At 31.1% G+C, this 26,942-nt stretch overlaps 1 protein-coding gene across 1 annotated transcript in view; it reads right to left on the bottom strand.

Moving 5' to 3' along the window:
* Positions 1-2,200: 2,200 nt before the first annotated feature.
* LOC119602410 (mucin-4-like) overlaps positions 2,201-26,942 on the bottom strand; it is a 268,982-nt gene continuing 244,240 nt past the window's right edge. The window contains 10 exon segments of the mRNA XM_037953923.1: positions 2,201-2,594; positions 2,663-2,789; positions 2,870-3,032; positions 3,132-3,230; positions 3,295-3,652; positions 3,718-4,015; positions 4,093-4,259; positions 4,638-4,859; positions 20,892-21,059; positions 21,061-21,174. Of these exon segments, the coding sequence (XP_037809851.1) occupies positions 2,433-2,594; positions 2,663-2,789; positions 2,870-3,032; positions 3,132-3,230; positions 3,295-3,652; positions 3,718-4,015; positions 4,093-4,259; positions 4,638-4,859; positions 20,892-21,059; positions 21,061-21,174 (1,878 nt within the window). The 3' untranslated portion in view covers positions 2,201-2,432.

Below are 26,942 nucleotides of genomic sequence, written 5' to 3'. Positions count from 1 at the left end.
GATGAAGTTTCAACGACATATTCACTTGAGGAATTCGATATATCGGAACCAGTCAATACACTCACTGAATAGCCGTTGGAACAAGAAATCGACACATCCGCTATATCTCCAGAATGGCCAAATGAAGTGGAACCAGACCCTATGGTCGAATTCGAGAATCCTGGCGAAGTCAATCAGAGCCCAGGACCACGAAAATCCACCAGAACTCATCGTGCTCCTAGACGTTACTCTCCATCTTAAAAAGAGGGAGATGTTGGCAACAGCCAAAAACATTATTAATGATCTGGCAACACCGGACATTTTGAATTAAACGAATATAATTTTGTTTTCTTTTTTGTTACTTTAGTTCTTAATCCTACCTTGAATAATAAACATAGTTATTAGAAATTGTCTTTTGTTTTAATTATAATTGTACCAACGTGTAATCATAACATAAATTAATTTTTTTAAGATTATTTTGCATTATACTAAAATATTTCGTACAATTTCGTATATATTACGAAAGAATTTCGTGGTGCGAAACAACGAAAGATTCGTACAATGTACGACATTTTTCGTATATATTAGGCATGGATTTTTTTAGTGTATACAATGTATACTATACATATATAAGTTTGTCATTTCGTTTGCAATTTCCACAATATAATTTTCGGACCCTATAAATTATACTATATTCTGGATCCTTATAGATAGCGAACTCAGATTTCTTTGGTATCCAAATCTTCAATAGTTCTTTTAGACCCAGAAATATTCATCTGAGACCCAACAAAGTATATATATTCTTGGACCTTATGAGTCCGTCCGGAATCGGTCCACAATTTCATATACCTCCCATACAAATGTACATATTCCCGGAAAATTATTTTTTTTTTAATAACTTCCGTTTGAATGTCCATATCTTCACAAAATTTTACAAATTAAAGTTTTATGTCAGGATCGGTCTATAATTGGTCATAGCTCCCATACAAGGTCCCTTCCCGAAAATCACTTCAACGCACATAACTCATTTCTAAATTAAAATATCCATACAAAATTTGGTGCAAGTATTGCTCTTATATACAGAAATGTTTCTGTGAAATTTTTTCCGATCGGTCCATAATTGGTCATAGCTCCCATACAAGGTCCCCAACCGAAATCATTTAAACGCACATAACTCATTACCAAATATTGATACATTTAGCACAAATATTGCTCTTATATACATAAATGACACTATAAAATTTTTTCACGATCGGGCCATATTTGGTCATAGCTCCCATACAAAATCACTTAAATGCAGAATATTCATTACCAAATAATGATATAGATACAGAATTTAACCAAAATTTTGTCTTTATATACATTAATGTTACTGTGGATTTTTTTACGCCATTTCATAGCACGCGTGATAGGGAATTAAACACTATGGGTTTAATTCTTCTTCTTTTTATAATGAGCAATATCAGTGGGCTTGCTCTCAACTTGCGCGACGTTTTTTAAATACACACAGAAATACAACAACAAAATTTTGAGAAAGCCGAATTAATGTAGGAGAACATGAGAGGACAGTTGATAGTTTTTTGTATATAGACTTTGATATACGCTGGCTGTCAAAATCCATAATAAATATTTGACAGTTAGCATATACTTTATAGTTTGTAGACATTTTATTAGTATACTTTTTTTTTGAATTGAATTCTGTTCTCTGCTGCTTTACCAACACAAATAAAACTATGGTAGTCTATGGTAGTATGTGTTTGAGCACCACTGGTGTAAATTTTAAATGAAAAATATTCCTTGCTTTAAATTTTCGAATGTTAGAGTGCAAAATAAAATATGCGCATTCATTTGAGTAAAGTTTACGAAAATATTCCTGTATTCTTTTCTCAATTTTATGTATGAAAATAAAAAAAACAAACAATACATACAAGAATGAATAAAGCAAAACCTGTTTTGTCTTTTCGTACATGTGTAGATGATAACACAAGTGAAATAAATTACTTAAATTTGTTAAATTACTTATACAATTTTTTTTAAAAGTCCTTTTCAAATGAAACAGGACTACGAAATAAAAACGATTAACATGGTTTTGCTACATTTCATCTATACTTTCAGACTATATCATCTGGTTCCTGTCTAATATTGAGTGTCAGACGTTGTAATATTAAATTTGTTGTAAATTTAAGAGTAAGAAAAATCGAGTTTTAGGTTCTTTCCAAAGTAAGTATTTTGTTTTTATTATTAATATTTTTTTAATTTGTTTTTATATATTTGAAAATATTCGATATATATATATTAATTTATGTAGGTATGTACTTAAGTATGTTTTATATGTATGTATAAACGTATGAAAGTCTTTAAATTTGCATGCAAGTATGTATGTATGGTTGGTTAGTAGGTTTTGTCAAGTGTTTGTGGGTGTGTGCGTAAAATGATTTTATTCATTTCAATCTCTACGTGCCGGCGGTTGGTTCCTGCCGGATCTCCGATTTTAGCTTAACAAATTCTTTGGCTACTTCATCATTATTGCGTTGAGATAGAATACGTAAAATTGTCCATCCAGTCTCATCCATATGAATTCTTCTTTGTAATGGCAGCCAACAAGCAACCGAACCCTATAATAGAGACCAAGTTACATGATCAAAACAAAATTCCAAATTTCTTCTTTATTTTAAACAATTACTTTTTCTAGTATATCCTTTAGAGGTATAACGGCCACACCCACTAATCTGTCATCTCTTGCAAAGCAGTAATCTTTGACACAGATGTGCAATTCGAAAAAATCCAGTTGTTCTTCAGTGCCAATAGTGCTGTAATTGTATGGTAGCAGATATAATTTGTAAAAAAAAAATCCTCATATCAAAAAATAAGTATCTATATGTGAACTTACAAATTAAAGGATTCGTTGTATTTCGGCGACCAATTGTTCGATTTCGATTTGGTAGCAAATTTACGCTTCTTATCCTGTAAATGGGGTCCAATAAGATTGATCTCAACAAAGGGACGAAACATGCCAGATGGAATTTGCCATTTAAGATCATTTGCTGCCACAACTAAAAAATATTTAAATAAATAATTATTTTAATTTAGAGTTAAAAACAATTAATGGCGAAATGGAGCGACATATGTATACTGAATTACGAACTTTTTACCTTTTACATTCACTTTATATTCGCCCGTTCCAGGGTGTGAGTATAGATCAATTTGTACAGATATTTCGCCCACACTTTCTTCTTGATTTTCGGGATCAACTGTAGAAATAGGGTGAAAACAAATATAGTTGCGTAAGTTAGATTTACTGTATCTGAAACAAACCTTCAAGCACTTGGCTGGAGATAAACGTTTTAATAAGCGTATCAGTCATTTGGGTATAAAGGCTCAATGCATAACGTAAACTTTGGAGTTCTGGTGATTTTTCAAGGAACGTTTTCTTCAGTCCATTGCCACCGGCATGGAAGTACTGCTTAATTGTATCTAAGGCCACGTCAAGAACAGCACATTGTTTAGGCGATAAATTCTTTTCGACTTCTTTTGAAATATCCATTACACCGCTTAAAGCACTTTTAACATCTTGCTTTCCAGCCATATGTGACTTAAATAGACGACCCATATCTTCTATTTTAGCGTTAGAGGCGAGGTTTTTAGCATTGTCCGTTAGATGTTTGAACATCATCTGTAATATGTTTTTAAGTTGGAACGTTAATATGCTGATATTTGTTTATTAGTTCATATCAATACCGTTTTATCAGTCATTGGAGGCAACACGATAGTCTTTTCTAGCGTGCGCATTACTATCTTCCACAGTTCCTTCAACAGACGTTTAAGTACTGTCTTTTCGCATGATTGTGCGTAAAGAGTTAAGGAACCATCCAAAAGATCCATTAGTGGTCGCAACACTTCGTCTGCTTCCACGGCCACAGCATTTCGTTGGGCTACTTGATTTTGAGCATTTATGTTGCCACTTCCTCCACCACCCTTAATTGCGAGCAGCAAATCACCAAGCTCCCGTACCGATTGAGTAATACGTGGTTCCAGACTTAAGTATTATAGTAATATTCGAAAAGATATTAATTTTGTCAAATTATCTCGTCTACATTTTACTAATTCTCTTACCTTATGGCGAAAAGGCAAGCTAAGTCATCCAGGGCAGAATTGAGATTTTGTTGCAGTTCTTTAAGTATATTCGCCGCATCCTCTTCTAATTTATCGCCGCCCATGGATTCGAACATTTTTTCCAACTGCACACGCAATTGTTGAATATTATTCATTAAAATACACGCCTGTAAACACACATATGTTTAGTAGAAATGTATCATGTATTATTTTGTTGTACCCCGTTTTCTGTATTTTCCGCATCGAGAAAAATGATTAGAAAGTTTATGATCATATTGTATAACACAAGAAATTTAAATATTTGATATTAAATTTTAATGCGTGCATTTTAAAAATAAACAGAATAACCTTGTTAAAAACTGGAAGACTATCATATTTTTATTTTTTTCTTCTCGATTTGGAAAAAAAACCAGAATGAGGCACTGGCTTGTAATTAGTAAAAAATGCTAGTGATTTCAACATCTGAATTTTATTTTTGTTTTGTTATTTTTTATTTTAAGTTTGCTTTACGTAATTAGTTTCGTTCATAAATACTCAATACTTACAATACGTTCATCCTGCATGTGTTCTGGGAATTCTTTTTTCACAATATCGGCATAAGCTATTAGCACCTTTACGATTGTTTTAGCAAAACGTCTCATGTAACGTTTCCATATTTCAGGATCTGGACACTCGAGTTTGCTAACAACATCGAAACATTGTGTCAGTTGAGTGAAAACGTCAACCACTGAATTTGAAAACAGCGCATGTTCGCTACTTTTTTGAAACTATATAAATTGTGAAATAAATTTTATAATAAAATAGATTTTAGTTATAAAATATGTCGATACTTCCAATTCTTAGAAATTATAGAATAATCACATATTTATCTATCTACGTCTAGTTTTGTCCAAAACTACCCGTTAGAATTTGATGATTTGTATCTTAAATAAAACGTATTTAATTCTACTTTCATATTATACATGGATTTTACAGATTTTTTGTTGCATCGGATTTTATTGGTATTTAAGAAAATTAGTATTGGAAAAAATAATAGAAATGAATCATAATATCGCCATGGAGACATATCCTAATATCTCTTAAACGGAATTTTCGTATTTGTATTTTATAAAAATATACTTTTTTCTTTGTTCTTTATCTTAACTTTCATCTAAACTACAACATTTTTTCAACGCTTGGTTGACCATATGAGATCTGACCGCATTTCGCATTTCACCAGTCGAACATGATACTTTGGTATTTAAAGATTTTTTAACCACGGGTTGAATTACAAATAAATTGCTCGAAATTTGGCCCAAAAATCGGTGGATTACCCTTTCTATAAGTGCATTCAAATCTTTTTCTTCTCAAAAACAAATTTTTTAGATAATTTACATAACTAAAATGGTTAGTCATTTCTTGCACTAGTTCAATTTTTTTTAAGAAAGTTTGTAAGTCGGGTCTCTGATTCAGCTGTCAGAATCCATATGATCAATCTAGCGTAAAAAACAAACGTTAACATTAAAAACAAATTTAAAATTATATTTATTCCCTTCACCTTCGTGGGAAGGGTACACTGAAAATAATCCATGCTTATTTTTCGTAAAATTTTTTTTTGTAAATTTAAGCGAAATTAAACATAATGATATTAATTACATTATAATTAAATAAAACTACAACATTTTTATAAAATTTAAGAAAAAGTATAATATAATTCATGAACTATTTTCAAAATAAAACGAAAAATTCGCGTGGATAATAATTTGTTAACTAAAATTAGAAAAATTATTTTAAAATGAATTTTATCATATTTATTGAAAATTTACTTTTTACAACTTATGTAAATTAATTCTTTTAGATTATTTTGCATTATACTAACATATTTCGTACAATTCCGTATATATTACGAAAGAATTTCGTGGTGCGAAACAACGAAAGATTCGTACAATGTACGACGTTTTTCGTATATATTAGGAATGGATTTTTTAGTGTATACAATGTATACTATACATATATAAGTTTGTCATTTCGTTTGCAATTTCCACAATATAATTTTCCGACCCTATAAATTATACTATGTTCTGGATCCTTATAGATAGCGAACTCAGATTTCTTTGGTTTCCAAATCTTCAATAGTTCTTTAGACCCAGAAATATTCATCTGAGACCCAACAAAGTATATATATTCTTGGACCTTATGAGTCGATCTAGCTATGTCCGTCTGTCCGTCCGTCCGGAATCGGTCCACAATTTCATATACCTTCCATACAAATGTACATATTCCCGGAAAATTAGTTTTTTGTTAATAACTTCCGTTTGAATGTCCATATCTTCACAAAACTTTACAAATTAAAATTTTATGTCAGTAGAATTAAAAAAACTTTCGGGATCGGTCTATAATTGGTCATAGCACCCATACAAGGTCCCTTCCCGAAAATCACTTCAACGCACATAACTCATTTCTAAATTAAAAAATCCATACAAAATTTGGTGCAAGTATTGCTCTTATGTATAGAAATGTTACTGTGAAATTTTTCCCGATCGGTCCATAATTGGTCATAGCTCCCATACAAGGTCCCCAATCGAAATCATTTAAACGCACATAACTCATTACCAAATATTGATACATTTAGCACAAAGATTACTCTTATATACATAAATGAGACTATACAATTTTTTCACGATCGGGCCATATTTGGTCATAGCTCCCATACAAGGTCCGCTCCAGAAAATCACTTAAATGCACAATATTCATTTCCAAATATTGATATATATACAGAATTTAACCAAAATTTTGTCTTTATATACATTAATGTTACTGTGGAATTTTTTACGATCGGACTATAATTGGTCATAGCTCCCATACAAGGTCCTCTTACGAAAATCTCTTAAAGGCACATTACTCATTAACAAATAAAGCTATTGATACAGAATTTGGCACAAATATTATATTTCAAGATTTTTTCACTATCAGTTCATAATATGGGTGCGATCGGTCCCATACAAGGTTCCCTTTCGAAAATCACTTAAACACACATTACTTATTACTAAATTACGATATAGATACAAAAATTGACTGAAATATAGCTTTTATGTATGTATGAATTTCTTACGATCGGTCTATAATTGGTCAGATCTCCCATACTAGGTAGATATAACTAGTTGCATTATCAATTTGTGTAGAGCAATATTATATTTGTTTTGAATTTCCTTAAATCTTTCACACACATGCAAATTATTAAATATCGCTAAAGCATATCTTAGGGCGCTATAAAAATATAAAAGAAAATGGCATTTGTAATGTTCAATAATCTTGCAATTGTAACAGATTTAAGCTGTTTGCATCTTGAGATTTTTCTATTTAAGACATGAGAAAAATTTAAAAATTTCTTCAAATATTTGATCAATTAAAAAAATATTAATATAAAAGTATCTGGTGGAGGGTATTTAAGAGTCGGCTCAGCCGAATATAGCACTCTAACTTGTTTTTATACCCTTCACCTTCGTGAGAAGGGTATATATAAGTTTGTCATTCCGTTTGTAATTTCTATAATATAATTTCCAACCCTATAAAGTATATATATTCTGGATCCTTATAGATAGCGGAGTCGATTAAGCCATGTCCGTCTGTCTGTCCGTCTGTCTGTCTGTTGAAATCAGTTTTTAGAGGACCCCAGATATCGGCGAGATCCGAATCTTCAATAATTCTCTTAGACATGCTTTCGAGAAGATCGCTATTTAAAATCAGCAAAATCGGTCCATAAATGACGGAGATATAAGCAAAATCCGAGACAACCTCTGAAAATTTCATAAAAATAGACAATTTTTTTCATGTTTTGGTTAATAAGCAACAACAACAACACTGCTTATTCATTGAGTATTTCGTTTCACATGTTTGGATGGCTGTGTGTTTCATTGGCATGTGTATATTGTTTTTGTTTCTTGGTGTATTCAGTTTTGTATGTTTGGATGGGCGTCATGAAATAACTCTCCACGAAATAACTTCCCAAATCAAAAATGAAATAACTCCCTAAGTTTGGGGACTTATTTCATTATGAAATAATTCCCCAATTTAAAAAGGAAAAAAACCCCAACGAAATGAAATAACTTCCCAAATTAAAATGAAATAACACCCCATTTTTTGGGGATTTACTTCATATGAAACAAATCCCTAATTTTAAAATGAAATAAGTTCCCATTTAAAAATAACAAAATTTCTAAAAAAGTAGGTCGCTCATACTTTCGAGTGGGGCTTCAAAGTTTAATACATTTCAGTTTAATCGCTTAATAAAGATTCCTTTAACAGCCGGCCTTCGGCCGGGCGCAAGGACTTTCTACTCTATGGTATGTCCAACAACGGCTTCGCTTAATAAATATTTCCTAAATAGACGGCCTACGCTCTATAATATGACCAACACCGGCTTCGCTTAATAAAAATTTCCTAAACAGCCGGCCTAAGGCCGAACACTTTTGATACAAGGCGAGTGTACTCTTAGCGAAGCCGGTGTCCAATGTACCCCAGAGGAGAAAACCCTTGCACCGGCCGAAGGCCGGCTATCAGACATATATTATTTATTTCGTGTGACAAATGTAATATAATGAAATAACTCCCCAAAAATATTTTTAGGGATTTATTTCATTTTTGAATTTTGAGGAATTATTTCATAATGAAATAACTCCCCATTTTAAATGTGAAATAATGGCCCAAAAAACGAATTAAATCCCCAAATTTCGTTGTTTTTTGCTTTCTGAACAAATTTTTAGGGAGTTATTTCATTTTTGTTTTGGGGAGTTATTTCGTGGGGAGTTATTTCATGACGCCGTTTGGATGGCTGTGTGTTTCATTGCCTTTTGTATATTGTTTTTGTTTGTTGGTGTACAGTTTCGTATGTTTGATGTCTGTTGGTTTCATTGCGTTGTGTATTTTGTTTTTTTGTGTATTTCGTTTCGTATGTTTGGATGTCTGTTGATTTTACTGGTTTCATAAATTATGAAATTTTATGGATTGATTCGAATTTACCTTAATATTTTAGACTTATTTTCATTACGCCTTACAATATTCAATTAAAAACAAAACTACCACTTAACAGACTGTTGCAGAGCGTATTAAATTTAATAAATTTTAACCTATGTTCTGTATTTAAAATAATTTCTATGTGTGAGAAAAATGTATGGCAATAGTTATAGTTATAATTTTGTACGGGAGGTACAATAGATTAGAAAAAAATTAGCTTTTAAATTTTTATTGTTGAACAGAATTTCGAAAAATTAGCTTTAAATTTTTATTGTTGAACCTAATTTCGACACTTAATTTGATTTTTAAACAAATTTTAATTATATATGACAAAAAAAGATAAATCGACCAGGAATCGAACCGGCAACGCTCAGTTTGTTAATTCTCCGTTCCATCAACTACAACCACTTCATTATTTTGTCCTTCGTTAACTAATATTTTTTATATAAAAATGCCATGTTATTTTCTGTTTGTACAAAACATTGCTGCTGAATAACATTTAAGGGCCCTTCACACGGTCACACTTTACATACGACAAGTCTAATGAAAAAGTAAAATGAAATTCCATCCGTATGACAAAAAAGAGAATAAAAGTCGTATGATTTATATTTTTTGTGTTTACACGATTGGTATAAAACAATAACAAAGTAAGCTGTTTCACTTTTTTTGTATGTGTTTACATAAAAATGCATCCCTGATCTAAATAGACATGCTTGTTTTTTGAATCATTTCAAAAAATGAAGAGAGCCATACGACTGTCAAATTTTCCATCCGTATCTTCTCTCAATTTGTGATGGTTTCATTACATATTGCGTTTAGACGATCCCATCCGTTCTCTTCTACACAAAATTTTGACAGATCATATTACTTGTGTGCTCGTGTGAAGGGGGCTTTATCAACACTGATGTTGCTGAATAGCATAAAAAATTAAACAGTTAAGCTACGTTCACACCTATGAAATATTTGACGTTTTTTATCAAATATTTGTTGACTGTAATTTGAACACAAAATATTTTTGAAGAGCAAACAAAATATCAGCTGTTTTTCGTGAAACATTTTTATTTGTCAACCTACAAATATTTTCCCAATATAAACACAATGTGAATACCAAACACGAAACATTTCTGTTTAACGTTAAAAAAAAATTATTTAATTATATTACAATTGTTTTTTACAATTTCATAGAAATTTCTGCTTAAAAACAAAAAATTAAATACGTTTTTATTTCATAATGTGCTTAAAATGAGTATTTCTGTTTTGACGTTTTGTTTGAAGAAGCAATGCCAAACACAATTCAGTACAAATAGTGAAAATTTGTTTGCCCGATGTTCACACTACAACAAATAATTTCTTAAAACAATTGACGGATAAAACAGTGAAAAAACAAGATTTTGTTTGCAGGCAAAGAGGAACATAACAAGAAGAACAGTTAATGCGCAACCAAACCAAAAGCCAAAATATATCTGTTAATATTTACTACAAAGATATATCGTTGAATAATAACATTAATTTATTCTAAAATTTCATTTAATATTGTTTTTCAACAAAATTTTATCACAAACAAATACAAATTACATTTCAATACCTTGTGCAAGTGGAAAAGAGACATGAATACTATGTAGGAATACCACTCAAGCGATATGAGTTGGTAGTCTGAATACGTCAAAGTAAAAAATATTAAAATGTGGTCTGAATTTCCCGCTGATTAGGTTAAAAGTTCAGATCCCAGTATAAAGTATAAAAAGTTTCGCAGAATTTTTCGAAATGATTGTCAAAATGTTCAAATTTTAAGCTTTCACGGAACATTCATGTATTGCACTACATACATATATATGTACATATATATGTACATATATATTTATTTGCAAATAAAAAATTTTAATTTTCTGAAAATCATTTGTAATTTTCTCAATTTCATTTGAAAGTTCCCCAAATTCAATTGGAATTTTCTCAATTTCAATTCAAAATTCTCCATTTCAATTGTACTTTTCTAAATTTCAAATGGAAATTCGCATTTTCATTTAGAATATTCTCAATTTGAAACTGAAAACCTCAAATTCAATTGAAATTTTCTCAATATAAAATGGAAATTCATAATTTTATTTAGAATTCTCTCAATTTAAATTCTCAATTTAATTTAGAATTTTCTCAACATCAACGTAAAATTCTCAATTTTATTTGGATTTTTCCCAATTTTAAATTAAAATTCTGAATTTGTTTCAGAATTTTCTCAATTTCAAATTGAAAATCACAATTTTAATTGGAATTTTCTTAATATGAAATGGAAATTCTCAATTTCATGTGAATTTTTCTCGATTTAATACGTAATGTTCTCAATTTCACTTAAAAATGGTGTAGACTATAGACTAGTCTATAGACTAGACTATATACTAGACTATATACTAGACTATAGACTAGACTATAAAGTAGAGTATAGACAAGACTATATACAAGACTATAGTCTAGTGACTAGACTATAAACTAGAGGGGCATTTCAAAAATTTTCGAGCAGGTTTTGTACTTTACCCTCTCCGATTTCGATGAAATTCGGTACACACATTCTTCATGTAAATACGGAATTTGAAATTCTCCAAAATTTCTATATCTTATATATTGTTAAGTACACAATAAGCAATCTTATGTGAAGGAATAAAGAAAATGGAAGGTAAATTTTCTGAGATATCCTTGACTAAAGGACGTTGTTTGATTTCATCATCCTCACGTTAAAAATTTAATATTTTAAATAAAATATTGGGGACTAAACGATTAAAATCGGATAAATAATTAAGAAAATATACGTAAAATTTAATACTTGTTGAAAAAAATTCAAAATCCTACTTTTTTGTTCGAAAATTTTTGAAATTACCCTATATATAGTATGTTGTTGTCAACCAATTAATAACAAAATAAACAACAAAAATAATAATTATCTTTAATTTAGGCAATTGCTTAAATTTCTATTAAATGTCACAACTACTTTGTCTCAGATATCTATTTTATAAAAAATAAAATAAAACCCAGTTATTTTAGCGACTATTTACATTTTTGTATATGAGGTGATAACACTCTTTTTCAGAAAATAAACAAAGAACAGCTGTTATTTGACGTTGTTTGATCTTACATTTGGTTTGCAAGATCAAATAATTATTTTGCCAAAATGATGTAAATTATTTGACTTTTGGTGTTCACATTGGTGAAACAATCAAAAAATATTTATTTGCCAGCAAATCAATTTGTTTTATGAAAATCATCCGCATTGCCGTTTGTTAACATGAAATATTTTATGTTCAGATTCGACAAACAAAGTTTTTTCAATCGTGTTATATATTAATATTATACACTTTTATTATATAAATTTAATTTTAAACATAATAAAAATAGTTAAAATTAAAACAAATTGGTAAATTGGTTTTTTCTTGCATTAAATTATACGATATACTGTGGCTGTAAAGCATGTGTATGTTTGAATCAAATTATTTTTGCACTGTTTTATAAAACGATACCATCAAATATTTGCTCATGTCTGCACATGATATTAATATTGGGTTTGTTTGACGCAACTTCAAAAATATGATATGTTGTTGTCAACAAATACTTGGACCAAATATTTTTCAGGTGTGAACGTAGCTTTACACTTTCTCAATGTGCACATTTTATTTGATCTTGGGTTAACAACAATTTTTTACACAAACAGGAAAGAGAATTTCTATGTGAACATTAGTTGCAAACAATTACGAAGCTAGTTAATAATGTAAATAGTGAATGGCGTAAAACTAGCAACTGGGAGATTTTAAGTTCGAATCCTGTTCGTTTTGGACAGTTTTTATTTAATTTTTTGCAAAAAAATTATAAATTTTTTAATCCCTATGGGTGGACTGATTTCGATTTTCCACTCAGTGGATTCTCAAACCATATGTATGACAAAATTCAACAATAAATATTTGTGCCAAAATTTTATGGATATCATTATTTGGTAATTAGTAATATGCGTTTAAGTGATTCACGAAAGGGGACCTTAAATGGGAGCTATGTTCAATTATGGACCGATCGTGAAAAAAATTATAATACGATTTCTGTAGATAAAAGCAATATTTGTGCCAAATATTGTATGGATATCTTTATTTCGTAATGAGTTTTATGCTTTTAAGTGATTCTCGAAAATGCACCTTGTATGGGAGCTACGACCAATTACGGATCGATCGTAAACAAATTTTACAGTATCATTTCTATATCTATCTATCTATCTATCTATCTATCTATCTATCTATCTATCTATCTATCTATCTATCTATCTATCTATCTATCTATCTATCTATCTATCTATCTATCTATCTATCTATCTATCTATCTATCTATCTATCTATCTATCTATCTATCTATCTATCTATCTATCTATCTATCTATCTATCTATCTATCTATCTTATCTATCTATCTATCTATCTATCTATCTATCTATCTATCTATCTATCTATCTATCTATCTATCTATCTATCTATCTATCTATCTATCTATCTATCTATCTATCTATCTATCTATCTATCTATCTATCTATCTATCTATCTATCTATCTATCTATCTATCTATCTATCTATCTATCTATCTATCTATCTATCTATCTATCTATCTATCTATCTATCTATCTATCTATCTATCTATCTATCTATCTATCTATCTATCGATCTATCTATCTATCTATCTATCTATCTATCTATCTATCTATCTATCTATCTATCTATCTATCTATCTATCTATCTATCTATCTATCTATCTATCTATCTATCTATCTATCTATCTATCTATCTATCTATCTATCTATCTATCTATCTATCTATCTATCTATCTATCTATCTATCTATCTATCTATTCTATCTATCTATCTATCTATCTATCTATCTATCTATCTATCTATCTATCTATCTATCTATCTATCTATCTATCTTATCTATCTATCTATCTATCTATCTATCTATCTATCTATCTATCTATCTATCTATCTATCTATCTATCTATCTATCTATCTATCTATCTATCTATCTATCTATCTATCTATCTATCTATCTATCTATCTATCTATCTATCTTATCTATCTATCTATCTATCTATTATCTATCTATCTATCTATCTATCTATCTATCTATCTATCTATCTATCTATCTATCTATCTATCTATCTATCTATCTATCTATCTATCTATCTATCTGAGTAATGCTTGTTCGGAATCGGTACACTCATTTTAGTCAATTACACCCAAACTGCTAAACCGATCATTTTAAAAATTTAGGGTATTATCTGTAGAGTCCACATATCTAATCAAGGGGCCGGGCACCACTAGTATATATATATATATATATATATATATTATATATATTTTTCTTTTTTTTTTTGAAAATAAATTTTTGAATTTCTGTAACTTTTAGTGAGAAGTTCTCACATCGAGAAATGTGAAACAAAAAATTATTTTGTTTTTATATTTGTGAGTAAAAAGTGTTTCTGTAACTTAAAGTGAGAAGAGCCAACACGAATTACGTTTTTATTGGAAATTTGCAATAAAACAGCTGTCAAAAAACATAAAAAGAAGAAAAAAAATTGCCAAACTATTTTATAAACGCATTTTCAACGTTTAGGGACTGTTTGGAACGGGTTAGTGTTATCCGATTTATCAGAAATGCTCAGCATTGCAGTTTTAGTGCATGACTTTCTATAATTTGTACATACTTTATGTAACAGTCCTACTGAATATTAGAGAAGTCTCTTTTAGAAATTGTTTTCAGATTGTAGAAATATTCGCAAATAATTAAATAAAACATTAGCAATAATTTTTCACAAGGGATTCTCTCACCCATATTTTTAGTTCAGCTTTTGTTGCGTCGAATGGTTTTGCGTTTGTCAGATTAACTGCCTCGAGCTCCCTTCCCTTTAAAGCTATTACATTCACCCTTTCATTGCCGACTACTCCCGAATGTCCTGGTACCCATATGATGTAAACTTTACCTCTGGGAGAGTATTCAGTTAAAGCTTTCTTACAATCCAATACGGTCTTAGATTTAGTTATATCACCTGATATCGCCCTAATTGACTTCTGGCTGTCGGTAAATATATTAAGCGCTGTGGGCGCCATATTTATTCTAATCCAATTTGCGCATTCCGTTATTGCTCGTACTTCTGCCTGGAAGCTTGTGTTATGATTTGGAAAACGGTGGTATATTTCTGTTTCTCGGTTTTTAATATAGAACCCCAGCCCCACTTTGTCCCCCAATTTAGAGACATCCGTGTAACAACGGATTCCTACTGGTATTTGCTCTAATGTTCCGCTTGATCTGGGATCAGCGTTTCAAAGTTTCCGAAATATTTTGTGTCTGGTATACAATCTGGCACGTCCGATGATTGTGTATAACCTTCCAGAGCCTTGGTTGAAGTACTACACATGGCATCACTTATACCCAAGCAGCATGTACGCTGAACTCCCTGTAGTAGTTTGATATTGCACTTTTTGTCTAAATCAGTACACCAGATTATTGTAGCATAAGCTAGAATTGGTCTTATTACACTTTTATAAAGCCAATTTGTCATAGTAGGACTAAGACTCCATTTCATGACTATAGTTCTCCTACACATCGCCCAGCACCGACGTGCCTTGTTGGTCCTATACTCTATGTGGTGTCTCCATTTTAATTTCCGGTCGAAGATTACACCCAACTAAGTACTTAACTTCGTCTGTTACTGGTATCTTCTTGCCCAGGAAGTAACGTAGAAATTTTTGTCTTTGTTGTAAAAACACAGATTTCCGTTTTTGCCGGGTTAACATTGAGGCTTCTCGGTTGAGCCGAGCTCAAGGCCGTATTCAAAGCCTTCTCAGCTTTTCTACACAAGTAATTTGGATCCTTTACCTTTAAAAATATTACGACATCGTCTGCATAGCAGACAGGTCTAAGTCCTTTCTCGTTAGGGTCCTTAGGAGGCTATTAATCGTAGTAACCCAGAGTAAAGGTGACAAAATGCCACCGCGAAATACCTTTTTCCTGATGCTTATAACGTACATCTCGCAGCTTATCCATTTGTACCTTAGCATGTGGTTCATCCAGTTACGGAGCACCAGGTCAACATAAAACTGGTCTAGGGATTGGATAAGAGTATCAGTGTGCATGTTATTGATGTCAATGCATACCGCTAATGTATACAGTTTGCTATCAAAGGACAACTTCGTTTAAAGCGGTTTCCACCGATCGTCCCTTTACATAAGCATGCTGCTTATATTTAAGGTCTTTGTCTGGTATACTGCTTTTAACCATACTTTCGACTATCCGTTCCAAGGTTTTAAGTAAGAAGAAGTAAGACTTATCGGTTGATAGGACTTAGGTGTCGCATAGCTAGGTTTTCCTGGTTTGGGTATAAATATTACCCTTGAATTCTGCAATTTAACTGGGGTATAGGTTAATTTCAAGCATGCAGTGAATATTTGAGACAGATTACAGTCCCGCCTCCATTTGTAAAAATGCCGGGAAAATGCTATCCGGCCCTGCAGCTTTATAGGGAACAAAGCTCTTGATTGCCCCTTTAACCATGTCAGATGTAATAACTATTTTCTTATTAGCCTCCCCTTCCTCCAATATCGGTTCATCTATTTTATTCGATATACCGGGTGGCAAATGAGAGTTAATTATTAGTTTCATTGTCTCCTCCATATTCTCCAGCCTCCTGTTCGTGTCATCGATCATAGATTCCGGGTGAACATGAGTTTTGGATAGGAACTTTTTATCCTCGATACGTCATTTACGCTATCTACCTGTTCACAGAAAAGTTTCCAGGAGTCTCGATTGGCTTTTCGAACGATTTTCTTATATTCACCAAGTTTATTACGATACTCATCCCAGTATACCGCGGTCTTTTTACGCCGTGCACGGTTAAATAGTTTGCGAAGAGTCTTCCCAAGGTTCCGGATCTCCCCGGTTACCCAGGGTTTCTCCTGGGCAGATCTCCGCTCTAAATAAAATTTTTGTAAACTAAATTAATATTTCTGCAAATTTCGTAAGGATACCATTATTTGTAATGAATTATGTGCGTTTAAGTGGTTTTCTGAAAGAGATATTCTACGGGAGCTATGACCAAATATGAACCGATCGAGAAACAATTTTAAAATTACATTTTTGTATACAAAAGTAATATTTGTGGCAAATTTTGCATAGAAATTTTAAAAAATCATTTCTATATAAAAGCAATATTTGTGCCAAAATTTGTATGTATACCATTATTTGGTAATGAGTTTTGTGCGTTTAAGTGATTTTTGGGAGGGGACCTTGTATGGGAGCTATGACCAAATAGGGACCGATCGTGGAAAAATTTTACATTATCATTTCTATATATAAAAGCATAATTTGTGCTAAAATTTGTATGGATACCATTATTTAATAATGAGTTTTAGTGATTTTCGGGAGGGAACCTTGTCTGGGAGCTAAGACCAAATATGGACTGATCATGAAAAAATTTTACAGTATTATTTTTATATATAAAGGCAATATTTGTGCCTAAATTTGTAACGATTCCATTATTTGGTAATGAGTTATGCACGTTTAAGTGATTTTTGGGAGGGGAACTTGTATGGGAGCTGTGACCAAATAGGGACCGATCGTGGAAAAAATTTTACAGTGTCATTTCTGTATATAAAACAATATTTGTGTAAAATTTTGTATGGATATCATTATTTGGTAATGTGTAGTGGTGCGCTTAAGTGATTTTCGGGAGGGGACCTTGTATGGAAGCTACGGCCAATTATGAACTGATTCAGAAAATTTTTCTTCTATATGAATTCAATTGACATGAAACTTTTACCTGTATAAGTTTGTAAACATATTGTCATTCTAATTCTACCGGAATTTATTAACAATTAATGCATTTGTATGGGAGGTATATGAAATTTTGGACCGATTCCATTTTAACAAGCTTCATAAAGAAAGCAATTGTGTCCTGATTTCTATGAAATTATATCGCATAGTTTTTGTGAAAATTGTATTAGAATGTGTTAAAAAAGCTTAATTTTGATTCATAACTGTATCCGATGTAAATTTGCTCATTTTCAATACCAAACTGCAGGACAATAGTGAAATCATTTGGCCGAATTTCATTAATTTATTTAGCATCGTTTTTACGTGAACGTGTTTTACACTGACAGACGGACGGACAAATGGACATAGCTAAATCGACTCAGAATTTGATAGGACCCAGAATTTATATACTTTGTTGGGTCTCAGATGAATATTCTAGGTGTTTCATACGGAATGACAAACTTATATGTACATATATACCCTCTATCACCACTGATGGTGGTGGAGGGTATAATAATGAGCTGATTATATGAATTCGCCTTGTTTACGATAAACAAAAACAACATCTACGTTGATGATCGCTGACAGTGTTGCCAACATTGATCAAGCAAAAACGCGCGCGAAAAAATTAAAAAGGTGTAAAATAGCGTAATTTTTTAGCTGAAAAGGGGGTAACAAAGCACTAAACGTTTTTTAGTAAAATTTTAATAAAAATTGCACATCTTTTACTACAAGACAAAACATGCTTCATACCAAAGTAAAAACTAAAAACTAATGTTTTGACGAATATTAGATAAATAAAAATCAAAATAGATGGCAAACATATTAACCTACACTCTCTGAATCTGGTTTAATTTTTCAAATCCCTCATGATATAACCGTTAAAAGGTAAAATCAGTAGAGTTTTCTTCCTTATTATGTCAAATATAAAAGAACTGAAAAGAAGCAAGTAAGAGTGCTATATTCGGCTATACCGAATCTAATATACCCACCATCAAACCGTAGGCCGTAAAATAAATGATCTTCTACAAACATCCGGGTGATATTACTCATCAAATTTACTGAAGAAGATCTATAGGAGAGGTAGAGGCAATTATTGACCGTTTACATAAAATTTTTTATATTTTTTTAGACCGATTTTGGTTTATATAAAACATGTTTACATCAAATATAAGTTCCCAACACTTTCCGCATTAAATTCGGTAGGAAGATTTGCGTTTCTATAAAAAATTTATTAGGTTTTTGGCTCGTAAGAAACTTACTTATATCAAATTTCATCTCTACACTCGTTAAAGTAATTATCTGGAGGGAACCTTATATGGGGGTAGGGTCAATTATATACCGATCCACATAAAACTTGCTAGAGAGGATTTTGCTCGTAAGAGACTTACTTATGTCAAATTTCATTCCTTTACTGTTATTTTTAAGCCAGTAATGAGCGTTAAAGTAATTTTTTGAAGGGGACCCTTATATGGGGGGTAGGGTCAATTATGGACCACAAGTTTTCGGCTCCTAAAATACTTACATATGTCAAATTTCATTGCTATATTCGTATTTTTAAGCCAGTAATGAGCGTTAAAGTCATTTTCCGAAGGGGACCTTATATGGGGGGTAGGGTCAATTATGGACCGATCCTCATAAAATTTGGTAGGGAGATTTTGGTTCCTATTAAACTTATTCATGTTCCTATTAAACTTATACATGCTTTTTGTACTATCAATATAGTAATTTTCTGAAGAGGTCCTAATATGGGCGCTAGGTGAAGCGGCTTTTACAAAAACAAATGCACACCCAAGCTCATACGACTTGAGCACCCTTGCCATAGAGTTGCACGAGGAATTGTAAAAACCACACAATTAAAATATTTGTAAGTATTTTAAAATTCACGACAAAAAAGTTCTAACGGACCTAAAATTAATTTTTAAAATTAATATTAGAAAAATCTAAGTCCTAAATTTTATATAATTAATTTTTTCCCTCTGTTGCTCATTTGACGTATAGGAAAAAAATTGTCAATTTGCCAAATGTGTTTCATTCCATGAGCAAACAAATAATATTAATTTGTAAACTAGTGTAATTGATGTTGTTTGTCTTTCATACGACAAGTGTAAAATAATTCAATGAATCTTTTTTAACATCGATTACGAATAAATTGTGGACAACAAACACCAACTGCTAAATATGTACGTTGCTTACTGTTACTACACTGAAAATAATCCATGCTTAACTTTACGAAAAAAAATTTCGTAACTACTTTTTCGTATATACGAAAATTTCGTGTATAATACGAAATATTGTTAATCAACCCCTTTTCTAATTTTACGAAAGTACGAAAACCTGTCGTAATATATTAAGAAACTTTGTTTTCTTTTATAAAATAATTTTGTTAAGACATGTAATATTTAACGAAAGTAACGAATTTTTTTCGTAACAAAATTAATTAGTAATATACAAGAATTATTTTTGATTTCACAAAAAAAAAAAAAATATTTTGTTACGATTTTTTTGTTTTTTTCGTAATTTTAAGCGAGTTAAATTAAACGTAATTTTAAATTTAATTAGCTGCCTAATTTCCTGTAAAATTTTTTATGTTTTTTTAAAAAACATAAAATTTGTTTTTTTTTAATTCGCATCTTTTCTAAATTTACAATAATTATTTTAAAAGAACTAACATATTTATGCCTTTAAAAAAATCCTAAAATGAAAAATTTTTTTTCTAAAATATATAAAATTATTTAGCATTTTACTAAAATATTTCGTACAATTTCGTATATATTATGAAGGAATTTCGTGGTGCGAAACCACGAATCATTTCGTACAATGTACAACATTTTTCGTGTATATTAGGCATGGATTATTTTCAGTGTACTGCGGATAACTAAAAATCTATTATCTAAATAACGTAACGTAAACGCTAACGTATACGAAGGAAATTTTTTGAAAAATATTGATAATTATTAGAATTATAGTCGCATAAATAAGCTTACCCCATCTTTTTTGTCGCGATTGAAGGCTCCATGAAGATACTCTAAAGATACGTCATCGTTTTCATTAAGCCATTGCATAACGAAAGGCTCAAACCACGCTGGGTATTCAGGAACAGCACCTTTGTGTGGTGGCACTTCTTTAACGTAATTACTGTACAACCACTTGACCACGAAAATGTAAATTCATATACTCCGATGATTTACATAAGCGGTGCTGTTCATGCTCTTCCAGGGCATATTTCATATCAACAGCGAACAAGCCCCACATGGTAGCAGCCGACAGCTGAAATTATAGATAAATTAATTTAATTGACAAGGTTACTCAATATTGGGACAAAACTACTATTCAAAATGTACCCAAGAAAAACATTTTAAATGGATCATGTCAACTGTGAATTGATTGATGTATACTGTGAGCGTCAAAAAAAATTGTACAAAACATTTTGTATATAATAAAGCTATCATTTTATGCATTAGATATAAAATTAAATTAGAAATTTTTTTTTTGTCTTATTACATTTTTATTTCCTTAATTCTAATATACGTGAAAAAAGTGTACAAATTACACCTGTGGAATTTTAACGAGGTTGTACTGTAAAAAATTCCGTTATATTTGGTTGTTTACTTTTTTATATTCTATTAAAAGGCCCTTTGCACGATCACACTTTACGTACGTAGAGTCTAATGAAAAAGTGAAATGAAATTCCATCCGTATGACAAAAACAAGTTATAGTCGGACGAGGCCGACCATATAATACCCTACACCTGTTACAAAATTAAAATGTGATTTATTTTCATAATAAAGCATTTAAGTTGAATTGTACCTTGTCTCAGATGTACTTAAGCCATTTATTGTTGAATAAAATTGTGGATATTTAAGTCAAATTTTGAAGGGGGCTTTGTATAGGGGCTATAGTCCAAATGAGACCCTATAATTAATAAAATTCATGAGAATCATTAAGGCTAGTATAGAACTTTGTTTTGCAGCTTTTTGTCGAGATACCAGTATATTAACATAATTATGAACTTAAGAGCCTTATTCGGCGGGTTCAGTTGTAGGGGGCTAAGTGAAATAATGGACTGATGTTAACCATTTTCAATAGGCTTTGTCTCCGGTAACATAGAAGATCATGTGCCACATTCATTGAATTATCTTCAAAAATTGTGACCTGTAGTTTGATTACAAGTTTTACAAGCCCTATTCGGGGGTTCAGTTGTGAAAGAATTTTGTTTTGCAGCTTTTTGGTCGAGATACCAGTATATTAAACATAATTATGAACTTAAGAGCCTTATTCGGCGGGTTCAGTTGTATGGGGGCTAGGTGAAATAATGGACCGATCTTAACCATTTTCAATAGGCTTCGTACCTGTGACAATAGAAGGTCATGTACATAATTTCAATGAATTATCTCCAAAATTGCGACCTGTAGTTTGATTACAAGGTTTACATGGTGGGTATTGGGCCAATATTATTGTGCGTTACAAACATCAGCACAAACCCAATATACCCTCCCCACTAAAGTGGTGTAGGGTATAAAGAGTCGTATGATTTATATTTTTGTGTTCACACATTTGGTATAAAACCTTCATACGCGAAGAGCCACCTTAAGAGCTCTCTGGTTTTCCCTCATTCACACGTACGTACGTCATTCTCTTAATTTTAGAAAAGTTTAATAATCGACATAAACTCCCAATGCCCAACATATAAATAGCCAAATTTGAACAAACACTAAAAAAATCGATATTTTCCCCTTGTAAATGCACTTGAAAACTTCAGAGCAGTTGCGGCACCTGTTAACGTTATCCTATCTACCTAACTATTTGTATGACATAGTTTTACAACCCAAAGAACAATTCTAGAGGGGGACGTGCAAAATTCGCCAACTTTGTTTTTTTGGAGCATTCTAATGTACATACATATTAGGGTATTCAGTTATTTGGGCTTTTGTATTTGGTTTATTCGACAAATGATTGTTTGAGGTTTCGCTCAGTGTTTACTTTTACTAATATATTAGTCAGCATTTGCCGCAAAATACACATTTTTATCACTAGTCATACTAAAAATATTTAAACTTTTTCAGATTTAAACAAGTAAGAAATTATAGTCGGGCGAGGCCGACCATATAATACCCTACACCTTTGACAAAATATAATGTGATTTAGTTGACATAATAAAGCATTTAAGTTGAATTGTACCTTGCCTTAGATATACATACTTAAGCCGTTTATGAATAAAATTGTGGACATTTAAGTGAAATTTTGATGGGGGCTTTTCATAGGGGCTAGCGTCATATGAGAACCTATTATTATGGAATTCGTGGGGGTCATCAAGTCTTGTATACAACTTGGTTATTGCAGCTTTTTGTCGAGATATGAGTATATTAAACATAATTATGAACTTAAAAGCCCTATTCGGCGTGTTCAGTTGTATGGGGGCTAGGTGAAATAATGGACCGATGTAAACCATTTTCAACAGGCTTCATCTACGGTACCATAAAAGATCATGTGCCAAATTTCATTGAATTATCTCCAAAATTGTAGTTTGAATACAAGTTTTAAAGGCCCTATTCGGGGGTTCAGTTGTATGGGGGCTAGGTGAAATAATGGACCTATGTTAACCATTTTTAATAGACTTTGTCTACGGTACCATAAAAGATCATGTGCCAAATTTCATTGAATTATCTCCAAAATTGCGACCTGTAGTTTGATTACAAATTTTAAAAGCCCTATTCGAGGGGTTCAGTTGTATGGGGGCTAGGTGAAATAACGGACCGATGCAAACCATTTTCAACAGGCTTCATCTACGGTACCATAAAAGATCATGTGCCAAATTTCATTGAATTATCTCCAAAATTGCGACCTGTAGTTTGATTACAAGTTTTAAAAGCCCTATTCGAGGGGTTCAGTTGTATGGGGGCTAGGTGAAATAATGGACCGATGTTAACCATTTTCAATAGGCTTCGTCCCTAGGACAATAGAAGATCATGTACCAAATTTCATTGAATTATCTTCAAAATTGCGACCTGTAGTTTGATTACAAGGATTACAAGCACTATTGGGGGGGTTCAGTTGTATGGGGGCTAGGTGAAATAATGGACCAATCTTAACCATTTTCAATAGGCTTCGTCCCTATAGAAGATCATGTACCAAATTTCATTGAATTATCTTCAAAATTGCGACCTGTAGTTTGATTACAAGGTTTACATGGACGGACGGACAGACGGACGGACATAGCTAAATCGACTCAGAAAATGATTCTGAGCCGATTGGTATACTTTAAGGTGGGTATAGGACTAATATTATTGTGCGTTACAAACATCAGCACAAACCCAATATACCCTCCCCACTAAAGTGGTGTAGGGTATAAAAACATTGCTACTAAATATTGCCGTTCTGTTTTTATGTTTAACTAGAAAAATTGCGACGTTACACTGCAATCTCTAGCAGCACGAATGAACAGTATTAATCTCTTGTTTTTGTACAAGAAAAAAATATATTTTTGTGCTATAGCAGCGCACACTCACATCTGTTAAACTAATATGGCTAGTATTGATGATATTTTTATTTGCGCTGAGTTTTTCCTAGCAGCAATTAAATTTTGTTTTGCAACTGCTAGCTGCAAATTTATTTATTGTTTTTTATATTTTATTTTATGAATAAACAGTTATACCAGTGTTACCACAATCTCTAATTAAGGATAATTATTTTTCGCAACATAAAAAATAGTTTGTAAAATGTACATAGTGGCACCTCCCATATGAATTAAATACAGAAATCGTTTTCTCGGAAACTATTAGAGTCAGAATCTTCTAATTTTGACGAAAAACTTTAACTTCATTACGAACATTGGGAAAAAATACATACATACATACATACATACATACATACATACATACATACATACATACATACATACATACATACATACATACATACATACATACATACATACATACATACATACATACATACATACATACATACATACATACATACATACATACATACATACATACATACATACATACATACATACATACATACATACATACATACATACATACATACATACATACATACATACATACATACATATGTTTATTTACAAATTGCAGCATCAATATTGCCAAAAAATAATAAATAAAACTACAACTGGCAGTAGCAAAACTAAAATAAAGTTACATTGCTGCTAGGGAAAACTAAACGCAAACAAAAATAACATCAATACTCGCCATATTAGTTTAACAAATTTGAGTGTGCGCTGCTAAAGCACAAAAATATATTTGTGTTGGCCTGCAATTATGTCTGCCTGCTACTAGAAATTGCAAACACGAGTTGCAATTTTTATATTAATACGAATACATATGACTGCAATTTTTAGTAGCAAAGTGATACAAAAATGATAAACTTTCATATTTATTTTATAGTCATATACAAGAGAGGTGGTGCTAGTGCTGCATATTTAAACGCTGGTTTCGCTTAATCAAATAAAAGGAAAGAATGCATTTTATTAATTTTATTGCTATTTTTAAATCCTTATAATCAACAAACAAGAAACTCAACAATATTGCTCAAAACTGGTTGTAGAAGTAAATGCCATATCATTATTTCTAAGATTGCTTTACATATGTTCTTAATTATTGAAAAATAATTAAATTAAAAGAAGACAATTTATTATATATTGAATTTTCTATGAATGTTAAATACATAGTAAGTTTTTATTAATCGGTTAATTGATAGAAATTATTCGATTTATTCGTTACTTTAAATTTGGCGATTTTCATTAATTCGAGCGATTAACCGACAAAAATTCATCGATTAACTGATCGACGGTTAATGGTTTCATATGCATTAGGGATGCCAAACGGGAATTCCCGATTCCCGAAAATTCCGGGATTTGAAAGCACCGAAAACCGGGAATGTAATCCCGGGAAATTTCGGAAAAACATTGGATTCCTAATTTATCTTCTCCAAAATCCATATACGAACACTACGTTTAAATGTATACCTCTAAACAGACCTTAGGTTGCTTTGCACCAATGTAAATGAACTGTCGTGTAGTACAGGAAAATACTTAAGGTCAACAAAAGCAATATTTTTCAGCTAATACATACACTTATATATATTTAGAACGCAAATCAAGAATAACTATCCACATCCAAATACGCCTACTGTATCTTATTCATAAAATAAAGCCTTTAAAATATGAGGTTGAAAATTAATATTTTAGCATGTAATAGTTCTATAGTGGTATATGGTGATATCCCCATACTTAGAGTGGCTAGGATGGTACTTAGTGTTAGATTTATTGAATAAGAATCAATATTCTACAATTCTAAATAAAATTTACACAGTACTCCCCTAATAGATGGAGTTTTTGTTTATCAATACAAAATGACCAAAAACCTAGATTATTTTTGTTATAATATATAGATTTATACCCCACTAAACATTTTTTGTAGGTCCAAATCCATTGATTATCTAATATATCATGTATCCAATTCAAAATTACTTATTATTTTCGAAATTAAATCAAAGAAACTATAAATCGGCTAAGAAATGTCCAAATTTAGTCGTTCCACTACTAAAATATCTAAAAAATGTTATTCTAATATATAGGAGTAATAAAAATATTCAATTTTATAAAATAATGCAGCAATATAAAAAAAAATAACAAAAAACCTAAAAAAGCAAAATACTTTATTGACCTAGAAAATTAACAATACGTTCACATTTTATCAAAAATCTCGTTAATTAATATAATGATTTTACTTTTTATGGTAGAAAATAAAAATATAAGATATTATTTAAAAAATACAACAAACAACTTGCTTTATTTTGCTAAAAAAAATTGTTCTTAAAATTTATAAAATTTTACATAGGCAAATTACTTAATTGATTCACAGTATGTATCTAACTGACACAACGTGTATTGTCATAAGTTAGTAATTCGCGGCAGGTCGTTCATTCTATGTTGTAAAAATTTAAAAAATTAAGATTCTATATGAATGTTCTGCATGAGAAGATTCGATTTTCCACACACGTGAACAGC

The sequence above is a fragment of the Lucilia sericata genome, unplaced genomic scaffold (assembly GCF_015586225.1).
Source record: "Lucilia sericata isolate MDLA Ls3-8-SP2 unplaced genomic scaffold, ASM1558622v1 Contig000228F_arrow, whole genome shotgun sequence".
NCBI classification, from domain to species: Eukaryota; Metazoa; Arthropoda; class Insecta; order Diptera; family Calliphoridae; genus Lucilia; species Lucilia sericata.
This window is presented reverse-complemented; position numbering and strand designations above follow the sequence as displayed.